General features: G+C 41.5%; 1 protein-coding gene across 1 annotated transcript in view; it reads left to right on the top strand.

The window, feature by feature from the left end:
• PROS1 (protein S) overlaps nt 1–21,244 on the top strand; it is a 36,019-nt gene extending 14,775 nt beyond the window's left edge. Inside the window, exons 5-15 of the mRNA XM_066620058.1 lie at nt 702–824; nt 991–1,122; nt 2,674–2,799; nt 7,741–7,862; nt 9,597–9,715; nt 10,257–10,446; nt 12,214–12,381; nt 14,986–15,154; nt 17,447–17,598; nt 18,728–18,944; nt 20,412–21,244. Coding sequence (XP_066476155.1) covers nt 702–824; nt 991–1,122; nt 2,674–2,799; nt 7,741–7,862; nt 9,597–9,715; nt 10,257–10,446; nt 12,214–12,381; nt 14,986–15,154; nt 17,447–17,598; nt 18,728–18,944; nt 20,412–20,593 — 1,700 coding nt within the window. The 3' untranslated portion in view covers nt 20,594–21,244. The remainder of the gene's footprint in view (nt 1–701; nt 825–990; nt 1,123–2,673; nt 2,800–7,740; nt 7,863–9,596; nt 9,716–10,256; nt 10,447–12,213; nt 12,382–14,985; nt 15,155–17,446; nt 17,599–18,727; nt 18,945–20,411) is intronic.
• The last annotated feature ends 357 nt before the right edge of the window (nt 21,245–21,601 follow it).

The following is a 21,601-nucleotide window of genomic DNA, read 5'->3' as shown; positions in this document are numbered from 1 at the left end:
TGTTTTTATCTGCTTGTATTAATGTTTTTAAAATCTGGTTTGTTTTTTTTAATATGTTGTTAGCCGCCCTGGGTCCCATTAGGGAGAAGGGCGGGATAAAAATAAAGTATTATTATTATTATTATTATTATTATTATTATTATTATTATTATTATTATTATTAAGGCTGCCCCAAATGATTACATCACTCCAATTCTGCAGGCATCATACTAGCTATGACTTTTAAAGCTGTACATGGTTTGGGACCTGTACACGGTTTCACTCAGATGTGCCTTCTAATGCACTCTCCTTGGCATCTAAGCCCTTACAGTGAATGTCCTCTGAGTCGCACTAGGCATCCCCTAGAAGCAGAGCTTTTTTGGTAGTTGCACCAACTTTGTGGAATGATCTTGCAGAGGCTTGGTTGGTCCTTTCCTTATCTTCTTTCAGACAATATATGAAGACCCAGCATTTTCATTCTGCTTTTGGAGCAGGGTGATGTTTTGCTGTGGTTGGTAATGGCTGAGTGATGCTGGGCTTTTCTGTTGTGAAGTATGGTGTGACTGGGCTGCCTCTTCTGTTTGTAGTATTCTATTTTTGGAATTACTTTGTTTTATTTATTTATTGTGTATTTGATTGATTTAAAGTCACGTTGAGTTGCCTAAAGTTTGAAGATGGGATGGAAGTGTTGGTTTCTCCCTTTTGCTTTCTTTTCCCTACAGTAATATCAAACCAGTGTATTCCTCTGCCCTGTAATGAAGATGGTTACAAAGAATGCAGAGATGGGCAAGCCCAGTTCACATGTGTCTGTAAACTAGGATGGCAAGGAACAAAATGTGAAGAAGGTACGATCTGTACGTCATCTAGTGGCAGTAATTGTCTCCCCACTCCCAATGGAAGAAGATCAAACTGAATTGCTTTTAATCATACTTTGCACGTTAAATAAAAATATGGTAGTTAACAAAAAACTTGCCCATTGTTAAGGTTTTATTTTTGTACTTCTTTTTCTAGATATAAATGAATGTGAAGAGCCAGCAAAGAGAAATGGAGGTTGCAACCAAGCTTGTATTAATTTACCTGGAAGCTACCGCTGTCACTGTCAAGATGGTTATTACATGCTCCCAAATAAACTGGACTGTGAAGGTAAGAAGAAAGCCATCAATAGCATGCAAACACTGCACACTACCAAAAATAGCCCTCCAAATATATTTTTCTACAGAATTAAAAGGCCAAGTTGTAGGTATTGGTAACAATGTCATAGGGAAGAGTTCCAACTGTCCCATATCTCCAATGGAATTACGACCCAGTCCTGTCCCCCAACTTATGGTAGGAGGACAGTGTCCTGCATGTGCAGAGCACATGGCCATTCTGAAACTGCTACCTCAAAGTGGCAATAGCATCAGCAACTTGCTACTGGACCGGCTGCCAGTAACCTGCTTCTGGGCAGGTAAGCCAGTGGGAAGGGGGACAGAGTGTGTTGGTGGAGGAACCCGGGGGGGGGGGGAGAGGAAGGGGTGGATCCAGCAGCAGTTGTGCATACTGGATCTTATCTCTCTTTCCAACCCCCTGCCCATTTTCTCTTCTTAGACATATGCTACCAAAATGACTGGCATATGTTTGAGAAGACCCATAGGCAGGCAGTGGGCTTACACAGAGGAAAGTAAAAAATGTGTTGCCCCCTCCCCACCATGGCATGCTGCATGCATCTTTCTTTGCCACAACTGCATGCTATAATGTGGTGGGGGATAGGATTGAGCTTTTAGACATATAAACACCCTATTCCCAGCAGTTGATGCTAGCAGGAAGGGGAAGTTCCTATTTAAACAAAGCCAGTCGCTAGTCAATCCTAGTTAGCCTTGTTAACAAATGTAGCCTATATTTATTTCAACAGATGCAACCCATTCAAACAGGTGTGTGTGTGTGTGTGTGTGTGTGTGTGTGTGTGTGTGTGTGTGTGTGTGTGTAAACTTCACTAGTCCCTGCTGTGACCCATGTGCTTACAAAGCACCATCTGTCTAGCTTGCAGCTGAACCATCTACCCCATGCAGGGCTCTGGATTGTGATGATAGAGCTTAATTAAAAGGAAATTGGGAGCATATACTTCCAGTACCCACCCCCTCCCCCCAAAACCTACTCGGTTAGTAAACATACCACTGAGGTAACCACATGGCATTAGATATTTCACATTGTGTAAACATGGAAAATGAGACCAATACACCTTGAAAAGATGAGTTCATGTATTATCAGCTTTTCAAAATTAGAGCGCAATCCTAACTTGCGCTGGAAATAGACAGGCCAGTGTGCCCTGGGAACGCCCACCACCCACCCTACCCCTGCCCCAAAACACCTCTCTCCCGCCTCCTACCGTCCCTCCCCATACCCCCCCAGACTTTATGGCACTTTTGCGACATTCCTGGATTGGCACAAAGGACTTGGGTTGACCCACGTACAGGTTTGGATTGGGTCCTGAGTGACATATCTGTACTCTTTTTACTTTCTTCTGTATCTATGGTTTATCTTTCATTCAACCAAGTTTGGTATATTCACTGGGGACTAGCCAGTGGTCCCAGGAGACTCCACTGACTCCTGAGATTGCATGTATCTCTCGGGCATTTGGTAGAAGGCACATGCGACAAAAATGAAAAGCTGTCCGTTCCTTTCAGTGAGAAATTAATACTTGTTCTATATGTACAGATTGGAATGAATGCATATTGCATCAGAATATTTGTGGGACAGCACAATGCCGGAATATCCCTGGGAAATATGAGTGTGAGTGTGCGGAAGGCTACACCTATAACGCAACTACAAAGAAATGTGAAGGTAGACACTTTCATTTTTGTTTTTAAAAGTAGATCTTTGAATGTGTGTGTGTCTTTATCATCTTCCCATAGCTCTTACATGGTTTTATTTAGCGATCCCTAAATCACTAAGGGCGCAATCCTAACCAATATTCCAGCACTGACCTAGCTGCAATGCAGGCCCAAGGTAAGGTAACATAAGAACATAAGAACATAAGAACAGCCCCACTGGATCAGGCCATAGGCCCATCTAGTCCAGCTTCCTGTATCTTACCTTACAAACATGCCCTTACCTTAAGGAAGCCCCCCCCTTGACTGCCTCCCACTGCAAGAGGCAGTGCACGCCACAGCTATGTCAGTGCTGGAAAGTTGGTTATGATTGTGCCCTAAATCTATAATCACTTTGGCTTCTGTTCAGAATTCAGCTGAAGGAGAATCTTCTGTCTTTTCTTAAAAAAACAAACAAAAAACCAGCAGCTTTTGAAGCCAGCAAGAATATTATTTTAGAGAATAAATATTCAGGATATAATATATATCTTGTCTTTATGTGGATACAATCTATTTACAATGTCGTAGGTCCCGCATTTACATCTTCCTGCCACAGCAGACTACATTTCCATGCATTTAGAGCGGCTATGCAGTATGTCTTTTGGGGGCACAATCTTAACTTGTGCTGGAACAGGCAGACTGACTGGCCTGCACTGTATCCAGAGCAAGGTAGGGACCAGCTGGAGTGCACTCAGAGGAAGGGGATATTTATCCCCTTACGCTGTGTCATGCACCAGCAACCCCTATGGGCTACTTGGATATGTGCCAGCAAAGTCATTGGTGCAAATCTGAGCAGCCCAGTAATGCTGGGCTGGCTGGGAGGGATGTTAAATTGCTTTGACACCCGGAAGGTGATGCAGTGGACTTGCGCCAAGTTTAAAAGTAAGTTTGGATTTCTCTGTAGGTCACTACTGCATGGTTGGCAATTGCCTATTTCTACTCTGAGTTCAAGGAGAGCTACTAATACCATTTTTGAAAATTTTGTGTTCCACTCTTCCTTCAAAAAACTAAAAGCTGCATATTTCATCCACAATAACTTTCTGCAGTAGGTTAGTTGGGTCAGCTAAGATTATAAAGTGAACTTCATAGCCAAGTAAGGCTTTGGATTTGCCTTTATGACATCCAGATCACAGGGTTAATAGCCATCAGACCGGTGGCATAGCTAAGGGAGTGCAGGGGGCAGCAATTGCACTGGACAACAAGCTTTAGGGGGGACAACAAGCTGAACTTCACACTAGTGGCTAAATTGTGAAACCTTGGTATTTACAAATAATACAATTATGTTATATGTCAATGGAAAGGTAATTTAATGAAGAATGTAATGAAATAAACTGCATTGGGATATCTGTATTCTGTCAAAAGTTATGGCCAATTTACCAGAAAATGAAAACACAACTGCCTTATGGAACAAAAAGAGGATTTCCGTAACTCAAAACTGACCAATGAAACTGATTGTTCTGAGAGCCAGTGAGATGTTATTATGATACAGCATAAAACGAGTAAGGTGTTATTATGAATCACCTTTCATTTCCATGTATCATAATATAGTTACCCCTGCTAACTGGGTAAAGAGGCACTTTTTCAAGTGGTGTCCTCTGATATTTAGCAGGAGAATAACCATATCTCTTCACCCCAGCACAGTGTCTCTAACCAATAAGGGGCACACTTTTTATTTATTTACTTAGGGTGCAATCCTAACCAATTTTCCAGCACTGACACAGTTGTGCCAATATGCCATGCACTGCATCCTGTAGTGGGGAGGCAGTCAAGAGGGCTTCCTCAGGGTAAGGGCATGTTTTTACCTTACCTTGGGGCTGCATTGTGGCTAGGCCAGTGCTGGAAAGTTGGTTAGGATTGCGCACATAATTAATTAAATTTGATTTTGTTGGGGGGGGGCGCTACAAAATCTTTTTTGACCCTAGGTAGCAGATAGATGCCTTAGCTATGCCACTGACTGGGGGGAGACAGCAGAGCGAGTGGCAAGCTGCTGAGGGGAGGAGGCGGATTTTCCTGTGATTTTCACTTTTATAAAAACCCTGGTGTGACGTCACTTCTGGTTGTGACATCTCTTCCAGGGCATCATTTTGAGCTTGGCACCAGGCTACATGATCATTAGCTATGCTACTGCATCAGAACACACTGACTGCCAGGCAAAGTTTGTTCCTTACTTTTTATCAGTCTGAGGCTGCGATCCCATACAGTACATACGTACCTGGAAGTGCAACTAAACTTAGTGAGGCTTACTTCTGAGGTGATATGCATAGGATTGTGCTGTGTTAGTGATGCTGCTTTTGCTGTGAACACAACTTTTGCGAATACCCCAGCTAGTGTTTTTTTCCATAGCGTACATAAACAAAGTGTAGAAGACTTTCCCACATCTGTCAGCACCCAGTCTAACGAGAGTTCCCAAATGAGTACTTAAAGCTGTGGGGGTATCACCTGTGCTTTCTATGTTTCTATTGAAAAGCAGTGTATAAATATTCTCAATAACATATTTTCCATAGTTCTAATTCAATGTAGTGCTTGCTTGGGCTGATTCTTTGGCTGCAATCCTATACACATTTCCCTGGGAGTAAGCTCCATTGAACACACTGGAACTTACTTCTGAATGGACATTCATTCACTCATTCATTCAGTGGTTCCCAAATTGTGGGTCAGGACCCACCAGTCAGCTGCAACCTGATTGTTGGCAGGTCCCAAAACTGACAAGCTGATAGCTGACAGGGAAAAGGTATTGAGCCCTATGGAAACTGAAATGGAGTAGCACATGCATGTTTACTCGTGAGTTAGCAAACGTTCCTTAGTCCACTTTGAAGTGCAGACCAAGTGGAAGGAAAGGCTGCCAGAATAGTCCCAATTCAATAAATGCCTGTGCCTCAAAAAACTTGAGAAGGAAGTCCCCACCACCACCATAGTGAAAAGGATAAAAACAAAGCTTGAGTAGCTGGTAAAGTAAAACCTTTTTTTTTAAAGTCTCGTAAAGCTAGGTGGGTCCCAATAGAATATCATTTTAAAAAGTGGGTCCTGGTGCTAAAAAGTCTGGGGAACCACTGGTAAATATGTATTGGTGTACAAGAAATAGTGCAATTTTATATTGCAAGCAAGGTATTTAAGGAACAGGCTTTGCAAATGTTTCCTGAGTCTGTGTTTTTTCTGTTCATCCCAGTAGGTTCTCCTCATGCAGCGAGAGTTCTGTTTACTCTCATAGAAGGCGAGTTACTAATGCTGTCTTTCACATAGCCTTGTGCTTCTAAATTATTTATTGTGCTTAGCCAACAAAGCAGACAACATCTTCAGCTTTGCTCAGTCAGGACAAAATGTGTTTTGCCCTGGTCAGCCCACATTTCTTTCTGAATGATTGCTTCCCAAACCCTCTGGGCTTTGGAATTTGGCACACATGCATACACATATACTGTGCACGAACACACACCCTACCTATGCAACTGAACTGAACAGATTTTTGCTAGATAGATGCAAATGTATGAAATTCACAGTGGTTGCCCAAATAATAGGGAACATTCTGGATGATATAATTTTATTTATGCTGCAAATTTATTTTTTAAATAAATGGCAAAAACAGTCGGCTATAGCGCCATGGCCCAAGGTCGGAGCTTTCTCACACAACGGGCTTATGATTTTCATCTCCATTCAGTGAGGAGTAGGTTTGCTCACATTATTAATCCTTCTCACGGTGTCATCTGGTCCACATACCATGTTTCCCCAAAAATAAGACCTACCCCGAAAATAAGACCTAGTTGTGATCAGGGCTGGGGGGGAGGGGTCCTCAGGTGGGGCGGATGGACAACATGACAGGGAACACCCTCTTAGGGAACACCCTCTCCACCCGTTCCAGGGAGTAAGTCCCATTAACTATAAAGGAACTGACTTCTGAGTAGACAGGCAGGCACGGATCCTCCTGGGTGCTTAAGGGATACCCTCTCCACACATTCCAAGGAGTAAGTCCCATTAACTATAAAGGGACTGACTTCTGAGTAGGCAGGCAGGCAGGCATCTCCCGCGCGCACCACCTAGAAAGCTCCTGCTGTGCTGCCTTGAGCAGAGGAGGCGCTGAGGCAGGAAGCAGCAAGCGAGGCAACCCCGGGCTCTGAGGCTCTCCACACCTTCAAGGGCGTAAGTCCCATTAACTATAAAGGAACTGACTTCTGCGTAGACAGGCAAGCAGGCATCCTCCTGGGTGCTGAATGGATATTTATGTAAGGTATATTTTTGTACATGAATGACTGTGGATTGTTGTACATTAAAAAAAATAATAACACCTACCCCGAAAATAAGACCTAGTGTGTGTGTTTTTGAGCCAAAAAAAATATAAAACAGTGTCTTATTTTTTGGGAAACATGGTAGATTTGCTGGGATCTTATAAGTAGAGCCTTTTAGGCTTGGTACAAGTTCATCTAAATTATTGTGCTTCAAAAATGCAATTGCAGGTTAGATCTGTATCCAGCAGTCATGGAGATTTGCATCTGAAGTGGCATGAACATGTAATAACAATAGCTTAGGCCTGCACTACTTGTGACCCACCTAGCCAAACAAATCCCACCAGCTCTGCAAAATGTCCCACCAAGGGCCAAAAAAATCTACTATGTTTGTCAATGGCCTCATGGTGTGTGTATCATGTATCTGGCAGGCCACAACACATGGCAAGTGGATGCATTTGGCTTAAGAACATAAGAACATCACAGGCATTGAGGCATCACAGGTTGTGCAGGCCAGCTGTACAAGGATGTTCACACCTATTTTTGGAAGGGAGAACTGTAGAACCATTGGCTTACATGTGGTGCATCTTAAAGAACTGCATTGTTCTATTCTTACAACATTGTAACACCATGCCTGATACCGTCTTGACCCCGAAGAGTTCAGTCATGTGTCAAGCACTGTGTTTTCCATTTCACTACAGACATTGATGAATGTACTGAAAATGCTTGTTCTCAAATGTGCGTTAATTCTCCTGGAAGCTACACCTGCTATTGTGATGGCAAGAAAGGTTTCAAGCTTTCTACAGATAAGAGAACTTGTGAGGTAAAGCAGCCTTATTACCACTTTTTCCTAATTTTTTTCAGTAGAGAAATTAAATATAAGTAGATAAAAGTAGAGAATTAAATATTTTCCAGTGGGCTGGAAAAAGTAGATAAAACTATCAAATTACTTTTTTAAATTTATTAAGCAAGTGGTTCGTACCTTCTGTAATGGGTCACATTCCTGCCACAACCAGGAACCTGGTGGGCAATATGGCACATGACACGGAAGTTGTTCCTGGGTTGCCGGCATACACCACACATCGTATGCTGTGTCACACTGCATTTCTCAAAGTTTGTGACACAAGCCACCAGCACAACACTGAGTTTGAGAAATGGCACAATGCAGCCAATGCACATGGGGCATGCATTGGCGCAACTAAGAGGCGACTTCCGGATTGCACACCATATTGCTGACACCAGGTGTGGCAGCGCACTCAAAATGGTTACTAATGGCACATTGTGCGTGCCACCAGAAATCATTTTACAACAGTGTTCCGTTGTCATAAAGCTCTGTGCCCACCAACCCAATCCCTGACAGAATTGGGCTGTAAAATTGACTTTAAGGGTACTTTTATTTGTGATAAAAGCCTCTTTGATTAGGAATCATTTCTGGTGTAAATGATTGATGACTGTTGAAGATTTTGGTGGCATGGAATTAATCAATAAAATTTGGATAAAATGCATGACCTTTGCTTAATAATTCAATCCTGTGTATGTTTACTCAGAATTAAGTCCCACTGTGTTCAGTGGGATTTACTCCAGTTACATGTGCATAACATTACAGCTTTGATTGCTTTATTTTAGTGGTAAAAAGGAATTAATGTCACTGTGAGATATTTGTGTATTATAATTTTTTAACTTTTTTTTTTTTTGCATGACTGTTTTTTTTAAATATTCAGCCTGGATGTTTTATTGCAATGGTTCCCAACTGTGGTCCAGGGAATACATGTGCTCTGTAAGACCCTGGGAAGTGGTCCATGAGATCTCAGAAAAAAATAACCTTTGATCACTTCAAGCATCTCATTGAGTGACCACTCCCCCACAGACCACCAGAGAGGGTGGAGAACAGACGTCTGTAGCTGTCAATGAAGTGTCAGTTGCGGCTGTGGGCAGTCCATTTTTCGCCATCTCAGGTAGTCCATGGGGAGGTCACTTGCTTGGTTTATGCTTCCCCATGGACCACCAGAGACAGCAGAGAATGGACCACCTACAGCCACAGCTGGCAACAAAAGCAGCAACCCGGAAATCTTCTCTAAAAATAATAAATATCTAATAAATATTCTCAAATTATTACAAATTTAATTGTATTTTTTTGTGTGCTGAGCAGCAGTGTGATCCATGATAATTTCCCATTTTTGCCTCCAAAAGCACCACCGGTCCCACCTCCCTCCCGCTCCCTCTCCCGGCAAGCCTTCTATCCACCCTCCCTCCGCCTCCCCCACCCCAGAACGCCTCCTCCCCGCCTTTCCCCACACCCTCACCTACCTCTCCAAGCAGTAGAGCTCTGGTGCTCCACTTGCACTAGCCCAGTGCTGGTCAGTGCTGGGCTAGCACCAGCGGAGCACTGGCATTAGGGCCCACAAATGTGTTTTCAACAGTGCGCGCCGGTGGCGAGCCGGCATGCAAAGATTAGGATTGGGCCCTAAATCCATACATTCGTATATATGTAAGATTAGAACAGATTTCTTCCCTTGGTCAAATTATAATGCGGCACTTTTTTTGCTGTTCTTTCTAGCCTGTGCAGGAATGTCTCACTCTGAATCTGGAAAAGAATTATGAATTGCTTTATCTGGCAGAACAATTTATAGGGATGCCTGTTTTGTATTTAAGATTTAGGCTGCCAGAAATTACAAGGTACGTAATATACCTGCAATTCTGTCCTATTTTTATTTGTGACTATTTTATTTTTCTAGTGGTTAGCACAAGGCTTGTACCTGTCGACACTGCTTGCTAAAAGTGGTGGCAGCAGAAAAAAAAATATTTGACACAAAAGGTCAAAGTGTGTTTCTGGAGTGGGGAGTCAATGCTGCTGCATTTTAGATTTCTGAAAGAAACAGTGGAATATTTCACATGAATACTTCCATCTTAAATATTAATGGAAGCGAACTTATGGGGAACTATGGTGGTTTTGAATTGATTTGAATTTGGTGGTTTTAAAGTATATTGACTGATTATAGTAAAGTAAAGCACTTTGAATATATGAAAAATGCCTATCTTTCAGAGTCTAGAAATGAGGATATGGTGGACAAGTAGTTACTTGTAGGTTAGGGACGCTTGTGTCTCTCATCTCCTTTAGTGCTACTTATTATTAATTGTATTTAATTCTGTAATGCACATTTCCCATATCTTCATCATACTTCAGTGCCATAATTATGCCCTTTTTCTTTCAACCCAGATTTTCAGCAGAATTTGATTTCCGGACCTATGACCATGAGGGCATTATATTGTATGCTGAATCTCCTGATAGTACAGCATGGTTTCTACTTGCTTTACGTGATGGGAAGATTGAAATTCAGTTCAAGAATGAACTTGGAAGCAAAGTAACAAGTGGTGGCAAAGCTGTCAATGATGGTTTGTGGCACATGGTAAGCCTTTCTTATTGTTCTTTTTCACTAGTAATAGAAAATGGTTCAGAAAGGAAGAGCACTCTTAACTTGATAAATGTCCAGTGATAACTTCAGTCTGTGACTCTGTTTTCACCAAATCCTTTCATTTCTTCTGAATAATTTAATGTTTAGACAAGGGGTCTAAACTTATTTCATATAGCAAACTGAACCAAAGGGCCAAATTCCCAGGGCCTCATGTTTCACCGCTCTGGTTTAGACACACACCTCAAACTGAACACTGGGCTCTGGATTCATATGCTTCTTTCAGACAAGAGTAGTTTATTACTGAGTCTAAAACAATTACTAGGAATTGCCTTGAGGTGAAATAGAACATGTGTGGGCAGTGCAGGCAGAGAGAAAATCCAGGCTCTATGCTTTGCGGTTAGTGATATCCTTTCCACTCATTCTCTCACCAACAGGTTCATCTGGGGGGTATATGGGGAATTTTGGCAGTTGACCACTGCCACCACCAGGGCAGAGAAAAAAATCAGACTTAGAGAAGCCCTCAGAAACCTTCCTCCCTACCCAATAAAGAGTTTCCCAAAATCTGGGGATCCCATACCCAAATACCAATGCAATTGCAAGGGCTAAGTGGACTGAGGAACTAAGACAACCTGTTTTCTAATGAGACCGTACAGGTAATCAGGAACAATAAAAAGGACTTTATTAAAAAGAATGAATAAGCAAAGCAAATGTAAAGAATAGAAAGGGAGTTGCAAAATGTCAAAAGGCCAAAGGTCTATCCAAATTAAAACAGAACTAACCAAAACTGACAAAAAAGAGTAATGAGCTTCAAAGAGACACAAATAAAATAAAGGATATTACCAATTCCTTATCTGCTTACATTGCCTGGAAGGAAAAGGGAGAAGGTCTATTCCTGCACTCCTTCGAAGACCAGGTGAACTCTTTCAATGATGCATGAATATGATGCATCAAATGATCTACAAGCAACAACCAAGAACATTTTTGGCAATGCCCTTGAGAAAGAAAAAAAGAAAACTTTAGTTTGCTGATATCATCTAGAAGAGTGAGTTTTGCCTGAAGCTTGTCAGCCCTTACCTTGCCAGGTGCGTGTAGCTGCCTAATCAATAGGCACATATGGATTCCAGTAGGAAGAACATCCTTTTTCTCTGGGGAAGTCTAGACATAAAGATGGCAAATCCATATAGTACTTGCCTAGTGTGCCATGTGGACTTTCTGTAATACTGATTAGAAAAGGTAGCATTTACTTCCGGAAGAGGTTTCATCCATTTTTAGGATGCTGGGACATCACAGACATCTCTAGACCAGGGGTTAGAAAGATCCAAAAAGTGGAGAAATAGATATGAGTGAAACACAAAGCTTTTTGCCACATTCTTTTTTCTAGGAGAGCATGTCTTTTGCAAGTACAGTTGTTGCAAGGATTTTGTTTCATGTGAAAGAAATCTGCAGATATTAGTGTTGAAAGATAGTCCCTCGAAGCAGACTGAAGATGTGGAGGTAAGGTGATGTGGCAGTAGAACTAACAGGTGGGCATAGGGTGTTAACTGTACCCATCTACCACTCAAGCCATCCGACCCCTCACTAGGCTGGCCCTGATTATCATGCTCACAGCACTGACTGTGTCATAAACATTTGCAGCCCCCTTTTTACTTTGTGTCAAATGCTTTCTGCAAATTGAAATCCTGCTTTCTGCATGTGGATCTCCCCTTGCTATACTGAGGTGATTTGCCTTCAAAACTTACATCCGTTTCCTTTTACATTTAGATCTCTGTGGAAGAACTAGACCATAGCATCAGCGTGAAAATAGCAAAAGAGGCTGTAATGAATATAAATAGCCCACGAAATCTTTTTAAGCCATCCAGTGGCTTCCTAGAGACCAAGGTGTATATTGCTGGACTACCTCGTAAAATGGACAACACTCTGATTAAACCGGTAATTTTTCAGTGTTGACTGTGGCATATAAGGCATAGTAATTAGAAAGAGTAAATGCATGTGATGGTTTTTTCTTTTTTAAGATATCGCTGGCCACTGAAGTCCTGAAATGTGTTATCATAAGGCTTTGCACTGTTTCATTTGCAGGGCCAACGAGAGATTCTCCCTTCTAGTACATTGTCAAGTTTAGTTATTAGTTTTATTCCTTGGAGATAGGACCAATACAATCTTTGTGAGGCTCAATCTATAACTTTTACCTTCCTGCTGCCAGAGGATACCAGATACAAGATAGAAAGCTGACACTTATTAATAGCTCAAAAGGCATCTAGTTTCTTTAGGCCTTGAATGGAAAAGTCGCTAAATACTGCTGAATTTTCCTGTGCTGCTCTTGGGCTTGCAGTTGACCAGCTGGGAAAAAGAGATTTAGTTTCACGCAGCCCCAGGGGAAACAGTGGTAAAGACAGAATGAGGATGGCTGTTAAATGGAAAATAACTACTTCTCCTAAACAGGTGCTTTGCTGTGAAAAGGGCTATTATCAAAGGGAGCAACCTCTATATTCCCTAACTCATTGCAAGACAACATTCAGTCAGTTGTTACTTTGTTCTAGCATACTAAAAAAAAAAAAGTAATACCTTTAATCCATCCCGAATTGCAAGTGCAAATTGTAAGGAACTTTAATACTTTATGTGAGTTTAATTTACTACTTTCCTCTATGGAGAACTCGTGCAAGGAAAGCGCCCTACAGGTAGACCATAGCTGCAATACAAGGACATCTGCAAGAGGGATCTGAAGGCCTTAGGAGTGGACCTCAACAAGTAGGAAACCTTGGCCTCTGAGCGGCCCGCTTGGAGGCAGGCTGTGCAGCATGGCCTTGCCCAGTTTGAAGAGACACTTGGCCAACAGTCTGAGGCAAAGAGGCAAAGAAGGAAGGCCCATAGCCAGGGAGACAGACCAGGGACAGACTGCACTTGCTCTCAGAGTGGAAGGGATTGTCACTCCTGAATTGGCCTTTTCAGCCACACTAGACGCTGTGCCAGACCCACCTTTCAGAGCGCGATACCATAGTCTTTCGAGACTGAAGGTTGCCAACACACAATTTACTACTTTATGTGAGTTCTGGATCACAGGAGCCATCCACAGTCACCAAGGCCTTCTGCTGATCCCTTAAGTGTTCGGTACAGCTGCAGTAGTGAAACTCTATCATACATGTAACTTTGGTCCTCCAGACCATCCTATATGCCAGTGATTCCCAAATGAGGGTCACATGGATGTTCCTGAGGTTTGTGGGAAAGTCTGTTACTATTACCAACAACAAAAACACCTCCTCCTCCTGCTGTCACCAGACTGAGATAAAGTCTGGTTAGTACAGAACTTCATTCCCTCATTCCCTTACTAAGAATGCATATGGATTGCCTCATAAGCTTGCCTGAAGATTAGAATTCAGAACACACACTCCACTGCTCCTCTACAGTTTACCATCTAGTTGGCAAAAGTGGCTCTCTGTAATAAGAGTGGCAAGGGAAAAACAAAATCTAAACACCCCTACACAGTTGCTGACAGTTTTTCTGTTAGAAATAAAAGCATTCTGTACTTGTATGATCTAAACTTTTATATTCCTGCTTCAGAGAAAGAAGTAGCAACACTTCTTTATATAATTTTTTTTTGTTAAATAAGTGGTGTCCAGAGACAAGCATAAACTTATAATAATTAGGTTTATTTAATATTTAGCTCTAAAATTTAATTTCTTTCCTCAGCAGTGATGGAAATAGAAACAATTTCCCCTCAAGCAGAGCTGCTTGTGTAGCCCCACTGAATGCCAAATCAGGGTGACTGTGTGCAATTTCCAGAATAGCAAGAAAGCTTGATTATAACCCTTCCTTATAATCATTCTTTTCATTGGCTATCATGCACATGGCATAATGTTTGACTTATTAACAGAAAAGCTTATGTCATTTGATTTCTAGAGAACTGTGACCATACCTTGTAATATGGCAACTGAGAGCCCAATCCTGAGGTCCGCAGCATGGCTCCGCGCCACAGACCTCAGTTGCAAACATGCCATAAGGCATATTTGCAGGGCTTACCACTGGGCTCCTGCCAGAGCTAGCCCAGCACCAGCGGTCGCCCGGGTTCTGCAGCTCTGCGGTCCCCCGGACTGCGGAACAGGAGGCGGGGGCGTGGGAGAGGCATTCCAGGGAGGGGGAGGCATGGACGGGGGCGTAGGGGAGGAGTATCAGGGGCAGGGGAGAGGTGGATCCGCAGAGACAAGCTCCGTAGGATCCTAGGTGCTCGTGCAGGACTGCTCACCCTTCACAAGCGCCTTTACTTTAACTGGGTGACCTTTGCCCGGGGTGCCTCAAGGGGAGGTCCGCCACTGGTGGCAGGTTTTTTGCTAGGAGTGTGCTGCTCCCTTGGCTGGCTTCCACGGCTCCCTGGAGTGCCACAGCACACAGCTGGAACCATTGCCTTAAGTTGAAACTTATGTGGTGATACTTGGTATTTAGAAAAAAAGGTGTCACAGTAAGTAGCTTGCTCTGTATTGGCTAACAGTATTTCTGGAGCAAATCAGAAATTTGCAGACAGTTGTATAATTTCTCTGGCAGATTAACCCCCGTCTGGATGGATGCATACGTGCCTGGAACTTGTTGAATCAGGGAAATTCTGGGGTAAAAGAAATTATTCAACAGAAACAAAGCAAACACTGCTTACTACAAATTGAAAAGGGATCTTACTACCCTGGTACTGGACAGGCAAAGTTTCATATTAACTACAGTAAGTATTTCCCACTTCCCCTGACTATACATTTGTGCTGGGCTAGTTACTAAACTGAAAAACAGAAAAAAGAGAATGGACATTTATCATTTACTTCATGCAGTCTTCCCTACTATTAACTGGGATACTGCAATACTTAACATTCTATCCTTATGAAATACCATGACGTAGTACCACAATTCTCTAGGTAGTTACTAGAGTTACTCTAGTTACTCTAGTCATAGTATCACCTACATAAGCTTGGGGTCTTTTTCAGCTCTCAGCCATGCTTCAGTATATGACTTGAAAAAAGCTGGAATGCTTCTTATAATTGCATTGGGATGTTAGTCAAATGGTTGTCATGAAGCAGACAATCCTTTTCTCATCTGTAACACCAAACACAGATCATTTTGTTGATCTGTGAATCACCAAAAACATTCCTGGTTGATTCTTATTATGCATATTTGTCCGTTGTTTTAGCAGATTTATATGACATTTTATTAATAATAAGGTATTAATTAGCATATACTAAAAATCAGTGTTGGGAAAACCCGGCGTGGCTTGACTCGGGTCCAGTCGCCGAGTCACCGCCCCCCAGAACTCGATTCAAAAAAGAGTCCTCATGGGGGCACTTTCTGAGTCTCCAAGTCACCCTTTAGTGTCTCTAATGGACTCAAGTTCCGTCCCCCCCCCTTTAAAAAGACCTCCTTTAAAAAGTGGAGAAAATGAGGCTCCTGCTGGGAAGAGTGTGTGTGTGTGTGTGTGTGTGTGTGTGTGTGTCAGAGCTCTCTTTGAACACTCCCCTGCTGTCCCTGCCCATCTGTAAAGAGGGCAGGACCAGTGGGAGGGATGGCAAGAGAGATGGGACAGAAGCGTCAGGAGATGAAGGTCACAAACAGCAGCTAGGAGCCTTACCAAGATGACCCGATCCTTGCAACTCTACTCCAAAGCAGTCCCACTTTAGTCATTCATTCAATGAGGGTTGCCCCTCCTCCTGCCCTCCCTCAGCCAATAGAAATATAAGAATGCTGATCCTTTCTCCAATGATCATCTATTCCTTCCTTCCTATCAGACAGGAAAAGAGAGCCTAGTCCTGTCTCCCTGCTCCTGCTCGAATTATCCCTTCCTTGCCTCCCGGCTGCTAGCGTTGGAATGCTGACCCCATTGACTGTCATTGTTAAAAACATATATATACTAGCCAAATCTGTAATATTTCCCCAAATGCAGTCACATACCATGGTAGCATCAAATCTAATGTATTAAAAATAAAGTACACATATAAATGAATGGGGACACACCTGAAATTGGCTCACAACCCACCTAGTGGATCCCGACCCACAGATTGAGAAATGCTGATCTAAAGGACTGCATTGTTAATATTCTAACATATCACAGAGGTGGTTTTTTCTGAGATATCAAGGACTATTACCAGACATACAAGAGGAAACATTCCTTCAGATAACACAGGCCAACACACATTTTGCTTCCTTAAACGTTACACCAATTCCTGGGTATATTTGGGGTTCTGATTCCAAAAATGGCATCCGTTTTGCCCTATCACGTCTAGTTTTGGAGACATGGCATAGCCTCTTTAGTGAATGGTTCAAGCAGCTTCCTCATAAGGAAGCCTACACCCTGCCTCATGAGGAAGCTGCTTAAACCATTCACTAATGAGGCTATACTATATCTCCAAAACTAGACATGATAGGGCAAAACAGCTGCCATTTTTTGAATCGGCACCCCAAATTCATATCAAACTACCATAAAGTTTGGGAAAGACTTTTCTGATCCTCAGTTTTTAGGACTATGTAATTAGGGCATAAGCTACTGTTATGACATGACTCCATCAATGTTATTGATTTGAAACTACTTGTGATATTTTGTATGTGATCCACTGTCATCTGGTTTCTATAATCATTAAAAGCACACAGCCTGGCCAATAATCAAGTCAAACTATTTTAGGGCAATTGGCACACGTTGACTTTACCAGGAAGTTCTTCTATGGTTTGCTGTGAGGTGCATAATATTTCAAAAGGAACTGCTAATGATGTACAAAAGTGTAGTGGTACAAAAATCTGAGGAAAGATAAAATCATACTTAAGCCATTTGGTTCCAGCCACCATTATCACTTTAGGAAAAGTTCACTTCACTTCACTTTAGGAAGTGGACTTTAGGACTTCACTTTAGGAAAAGTTATTAAACTTGCACTGATTTTGCCAAAGTAAAATTGCAACTGAAGGATATTAGGAAGTGATTCTTTTGTGGATTACTAATTGATTATTTTCTTTTTTAAATTTGTTTAAAACAAAACAGATAACAGTTTCACCAGTACAGAAGATTGGTTAGTAAACGTGACCTTGGCCATTCGTCCATCCACAGGCACCGGTGTAATGTTTGCCTTGGTTTCTGGTGAAACAGTGCCTCTTGCTCTATCTTTAGTAGACTCCAGCTCATCGAACACAAAGGTAGTGTTTTGCTCCTAACAGCATGAACTCATGGTCAAGGAAACTGACCAGATATGCAGCACCTTCTCCCTAGGATGACTGATGGGTAATTTGTTGTGAAAAGCAGGAATTTCACATTAGTCATCACCTTTGCCATGCAAATTAGAAACCCAGTATGAAAACCTGGTTTCACTGATATTCAATCCCCCCCCCCCCAAAGGGCTGTAGCCCTTAACTATCCTGCAAAGGTGCTTAGACATCTGAATGAGTAGTTTGATTTTGAAAGGCAATTAATTATTCAGTTGTTTCCACTGACAACACTGATTCAAAGGACCAACTTCTGGTAATAGTTTTTTTATTCAACTGTACAGAATCTGAGAATTGCTTATTTGAAAATGTACAGTGCCAGCATTAGATTGCTGGAAGACCTGCATTGGGTTCCCCTCGCTGGTGTCCCCCTATGTGCAACTCGATGGTGCATGGGGCACTCCCATTAGTATTGGGGGTTCAGGGGTTGTCCAAACAGGTGGTGTCTCTGATAAGCCTGGTCCTTTGGCCAATGCGCAACCTAGCTTGATGCCATACTTCCATGTCAAATCTTCCTGAAGAAAACTTCTCTCATACATGTTTGCTTTCTGTGTGCAGAGCTTTGTTGACATGTTTTGTTTTGTTAAGCTTTGTTTAAAGCCACTGATTTCTCTTCAGTGTATTGACATGTTAGAGTCCTGTGAGAGGTCTTCACTGCCTCATGTTTCTAGTGGCTTTTAAGAGACCTAGCTAGAAGCCCTTTGATAACAGTTCCTCATGAACCAGAGTGAAAATAATATGTATATCTAAGGGCACAAACCTAACCAACATTCCAGCGCTGGCATAACTGTGCCAGCAGGGCATGTGCTGCAACCTGCCATGGGGGGGTAGTCACAGAGCCGTCCTCAAGGTAAGGCAATGTTTGTTCCTTACCTCAGAGTTGCATTATCCTTACCTCAGTGCTGGAAAGGTAGATAGGATTGTGCCCTAACCCTATCCACACTTTCCTAAGAGTAAGCCCCACTGAACACAACTTACTTCTGAATAGACACACGTAGGATTGTGCTCTAAATGTAATAGATCTTAGAACTTATTTTCAGTATTTTTATTCTTTGACCCCTAGGAAATCGTTGTATCTATTGAAAATGTCGTTGTTGCCCATGTGGAGTCACCCAGTTTGTGTACTCCCCAAAAAGTGCTACTGGAACTCCGAGTAACCAGGCATTTGCTTGAACTAACAGTTGATTCACAATCAGAAGTGACCTCCTCAGAACACCAGATTTTTGCCCTTCACCAAGCAATGAATGGATCAATTGATACCTACTTAGGTGGAATTCCTGGTAAATCTTGTTTCCTTCAGTTTAATTGATTAATGTAATCCTTACTTTTTAAAAAATGTGTTGATTTTTTCTTTCAAAGTAATTTTGTGCTGTTTTGAGTGAAATCTGGAATTGATACGTAGCAGCAATAATCCATTAGCTCCACACTAAGAGAAAAAGAATTTCTCTCCAAAAGTCTATTTTTAGATTTGACCCTAAGACCTCTATTTCCCCTCCTTCGCCTTACTCTATTCTTTTTCCCCTATCAAATTGTAAGAGATTTTACAATATAACTCAAGTGTCCTCTTCTGGAAAGTCTGAGGAACTACAATGGCACTTCAAGTCACTGGTGCTTTTCCACAATCTGTTTCTAAATTCTAAATGGGACATGTATGACAGACATTAAGTGTGTTCAAGCGTCCAAGCTTCTGTTAATTGTTATAATTTGATGAAATTCCTTGAGAACAGTGCAACCTGAAAACATATAAAAAGATACCTGCAATCCTGAATTGCTAATATTATCTTTTTCCTTTTGAATGAAACAATAATGTAAATATATAATGCAGCAGTTCCCAGACTCTCTGGTAAACTGGAAGTGGCTTTTTTTTTTTACACTATTTTTAGTTGTTTGGAGGCATGAGAGCTCAGCAGAGGGGTCCACAAGCTCCCCAGACCCCTCAGGAGGTCAGAACTGCCTCAGATAAGTAAAAAAAAATTTTTTTTTTACCCCTGGCAGTGGTGCAATCTTGTTGCTGCCTTCACCTTTCTCCCACCCCTTAAGGGGGCTGAGACAGGGCTTTCCTGGCTAGATCATTGCAACACCTCAGTTTGGGAACCTCATTATAGCAGGTTCCCTCATTATATTATATCATTATATCAGGAGTTTTACCTAATAGTTCATGTGGATGGAAGCATTATGTGTTGACAAGCTCCTTCCGTTCACGGGAAGGATGCTTTTATATTAGAACAACTCTCCTTTGGAAGCAAGGAACTTGCAGCCACAGAAAGTCTCTGTGAGTAAGGTTAGGATACCATCAATATCTGTACAAATACTGGATAGAATCAGATGAAAGGTATTGCAGTTCAAATACTATGATAGCTCAGAAAATTATATGGCCTTCACTCTTTCCTGCCCAGTATTTAGTTAACTCAGCTCTGAGATCTTTTCACTCACAGGTGGAAGGTGTTATGGAGGAGGCACTCCACATATTTGAGAGCCACCTTTTTATTTTCCCCAACTCAAGATCTGAGATTTTTCAAATCTTTCTCTAAAATGTGAGCTGACTTTGGTTGTAACCCTAACCCTTAATAGATAACTATACTATTTTAATAATGTTGTACTGTTGAGTGTGTGTGTCTGTCTTTCTATAACACATAAAATATTAAACATGAAATAATTTTTCTAATTAGCAGGGCATAGATTCTTTAAATAACAATGAACAAACATTTCAAAAATTAGTATTTATTGCATTTATGTGTTTTTTGCAGATATTCCAATTGGTGCAACACCAATCACAGCTTTTTATAATGGCTGCATGGAGGTGACAATAAATGATAAGCAGCTAGATCTAGATGAAGCTGTCTCCAAAAAGAATGGCATTAGATCGCATTCATGCCCATTGGTTGTGGAGGAAATGCATGGTTTTGAACCCAGTCAATTAATATCATAAAACCAGGTTGTTTCATCCTAAATGGATAAAGCCAGAAACTGAACTGTGAAGATTCTCCTTTATGATGCTGTGTTTTGAGAACAAATAAATTGCCTCCTTTCTGCTATAAAGGGACCATACCAAGATTAATATTCCATCAAAATAGTCAGTATCAGTTATAACATTTCAAGTTTTGTAGTTGAATAGTCTACTTGTCAGCATATATACAGTTCATATTTTGTATTGTACTTACCTTGGAGAATGAAACCAGAAAACATCACTCTGCACTCAATTTGATGTCTTGATTTTGATATATTATTGCGTTGTGGTTATAAAAATTGCACTGAATAAATTGAATCCAGATATTTCATTTAAGTTTGAAAAAAATATTACACACTGATCCTATGAATAAGACTTTACTGGTCTATACATGCGAAGCATACCAAGTACTATATGAACTTTGTCATACAGCATCTTAGTGTTGTTTCAAGAGTGTCACAGATGGTCATGACGACAAATTTCAGCCCAAACAAAACATTTTATAATTTACAAAAAGATTAAACGGGTCCAATCTCATTTCCAATGCAGACCTATTGGTAACAGCAGCCAAAATACAATTCCTACTATCAAATATGTATAGCAATAGAATAAAATGGCATTCTATTTATATAACCTACTGAGCCAATGTGATTGCTTTCTTTTGTGTATTCCAACTCATGACACACATACATCCTTTTCATATATTGCTGTATCTGGTTTATTAGGCATACTGACAGTCTGTGAGCACTTGGGACCTTTAATGGGTATGGATTTTCTGGGGATCACATGGGTGCCTTGTTCCACTTTTACCACTGGGCTTAGATCTGCTCTGAAAGTTCAACAGCTGCCACAACCACTGAATTAATAGAGCAGCAGGTCTCATAGTATAGTAGGGAAAGAGATCTAACTGGGGTACTCAATTAACAAGCTCCTCCAAAGGTCCAGAACATTCTGTTTAGCTAGTAAGTCCAAAAAAGTAGCATGGGGCAA

The sequence above is a fragment of the Tiliqua scincoides genome, chromosome 3 (genome assembly GCF_035046505.1).
Source record: "Tiliqua scincoides isolate rTilSci1 chromosome 3, rTilSci1.hap2, whole genome shotgun sequence".
In the NCBI taxonomy this organism is placed as follows: domain Eukaryota; kingdom Metazoa; phylum Chordata; class Lepidosauria; order Squamata; family Scincidae; genus Tiliqua; species Tiliqua scincoides.
Note: the sequence above shows the minus strand (reverse complement) of the source record. Positions and strands in the feature narration are given on the sequence as shown.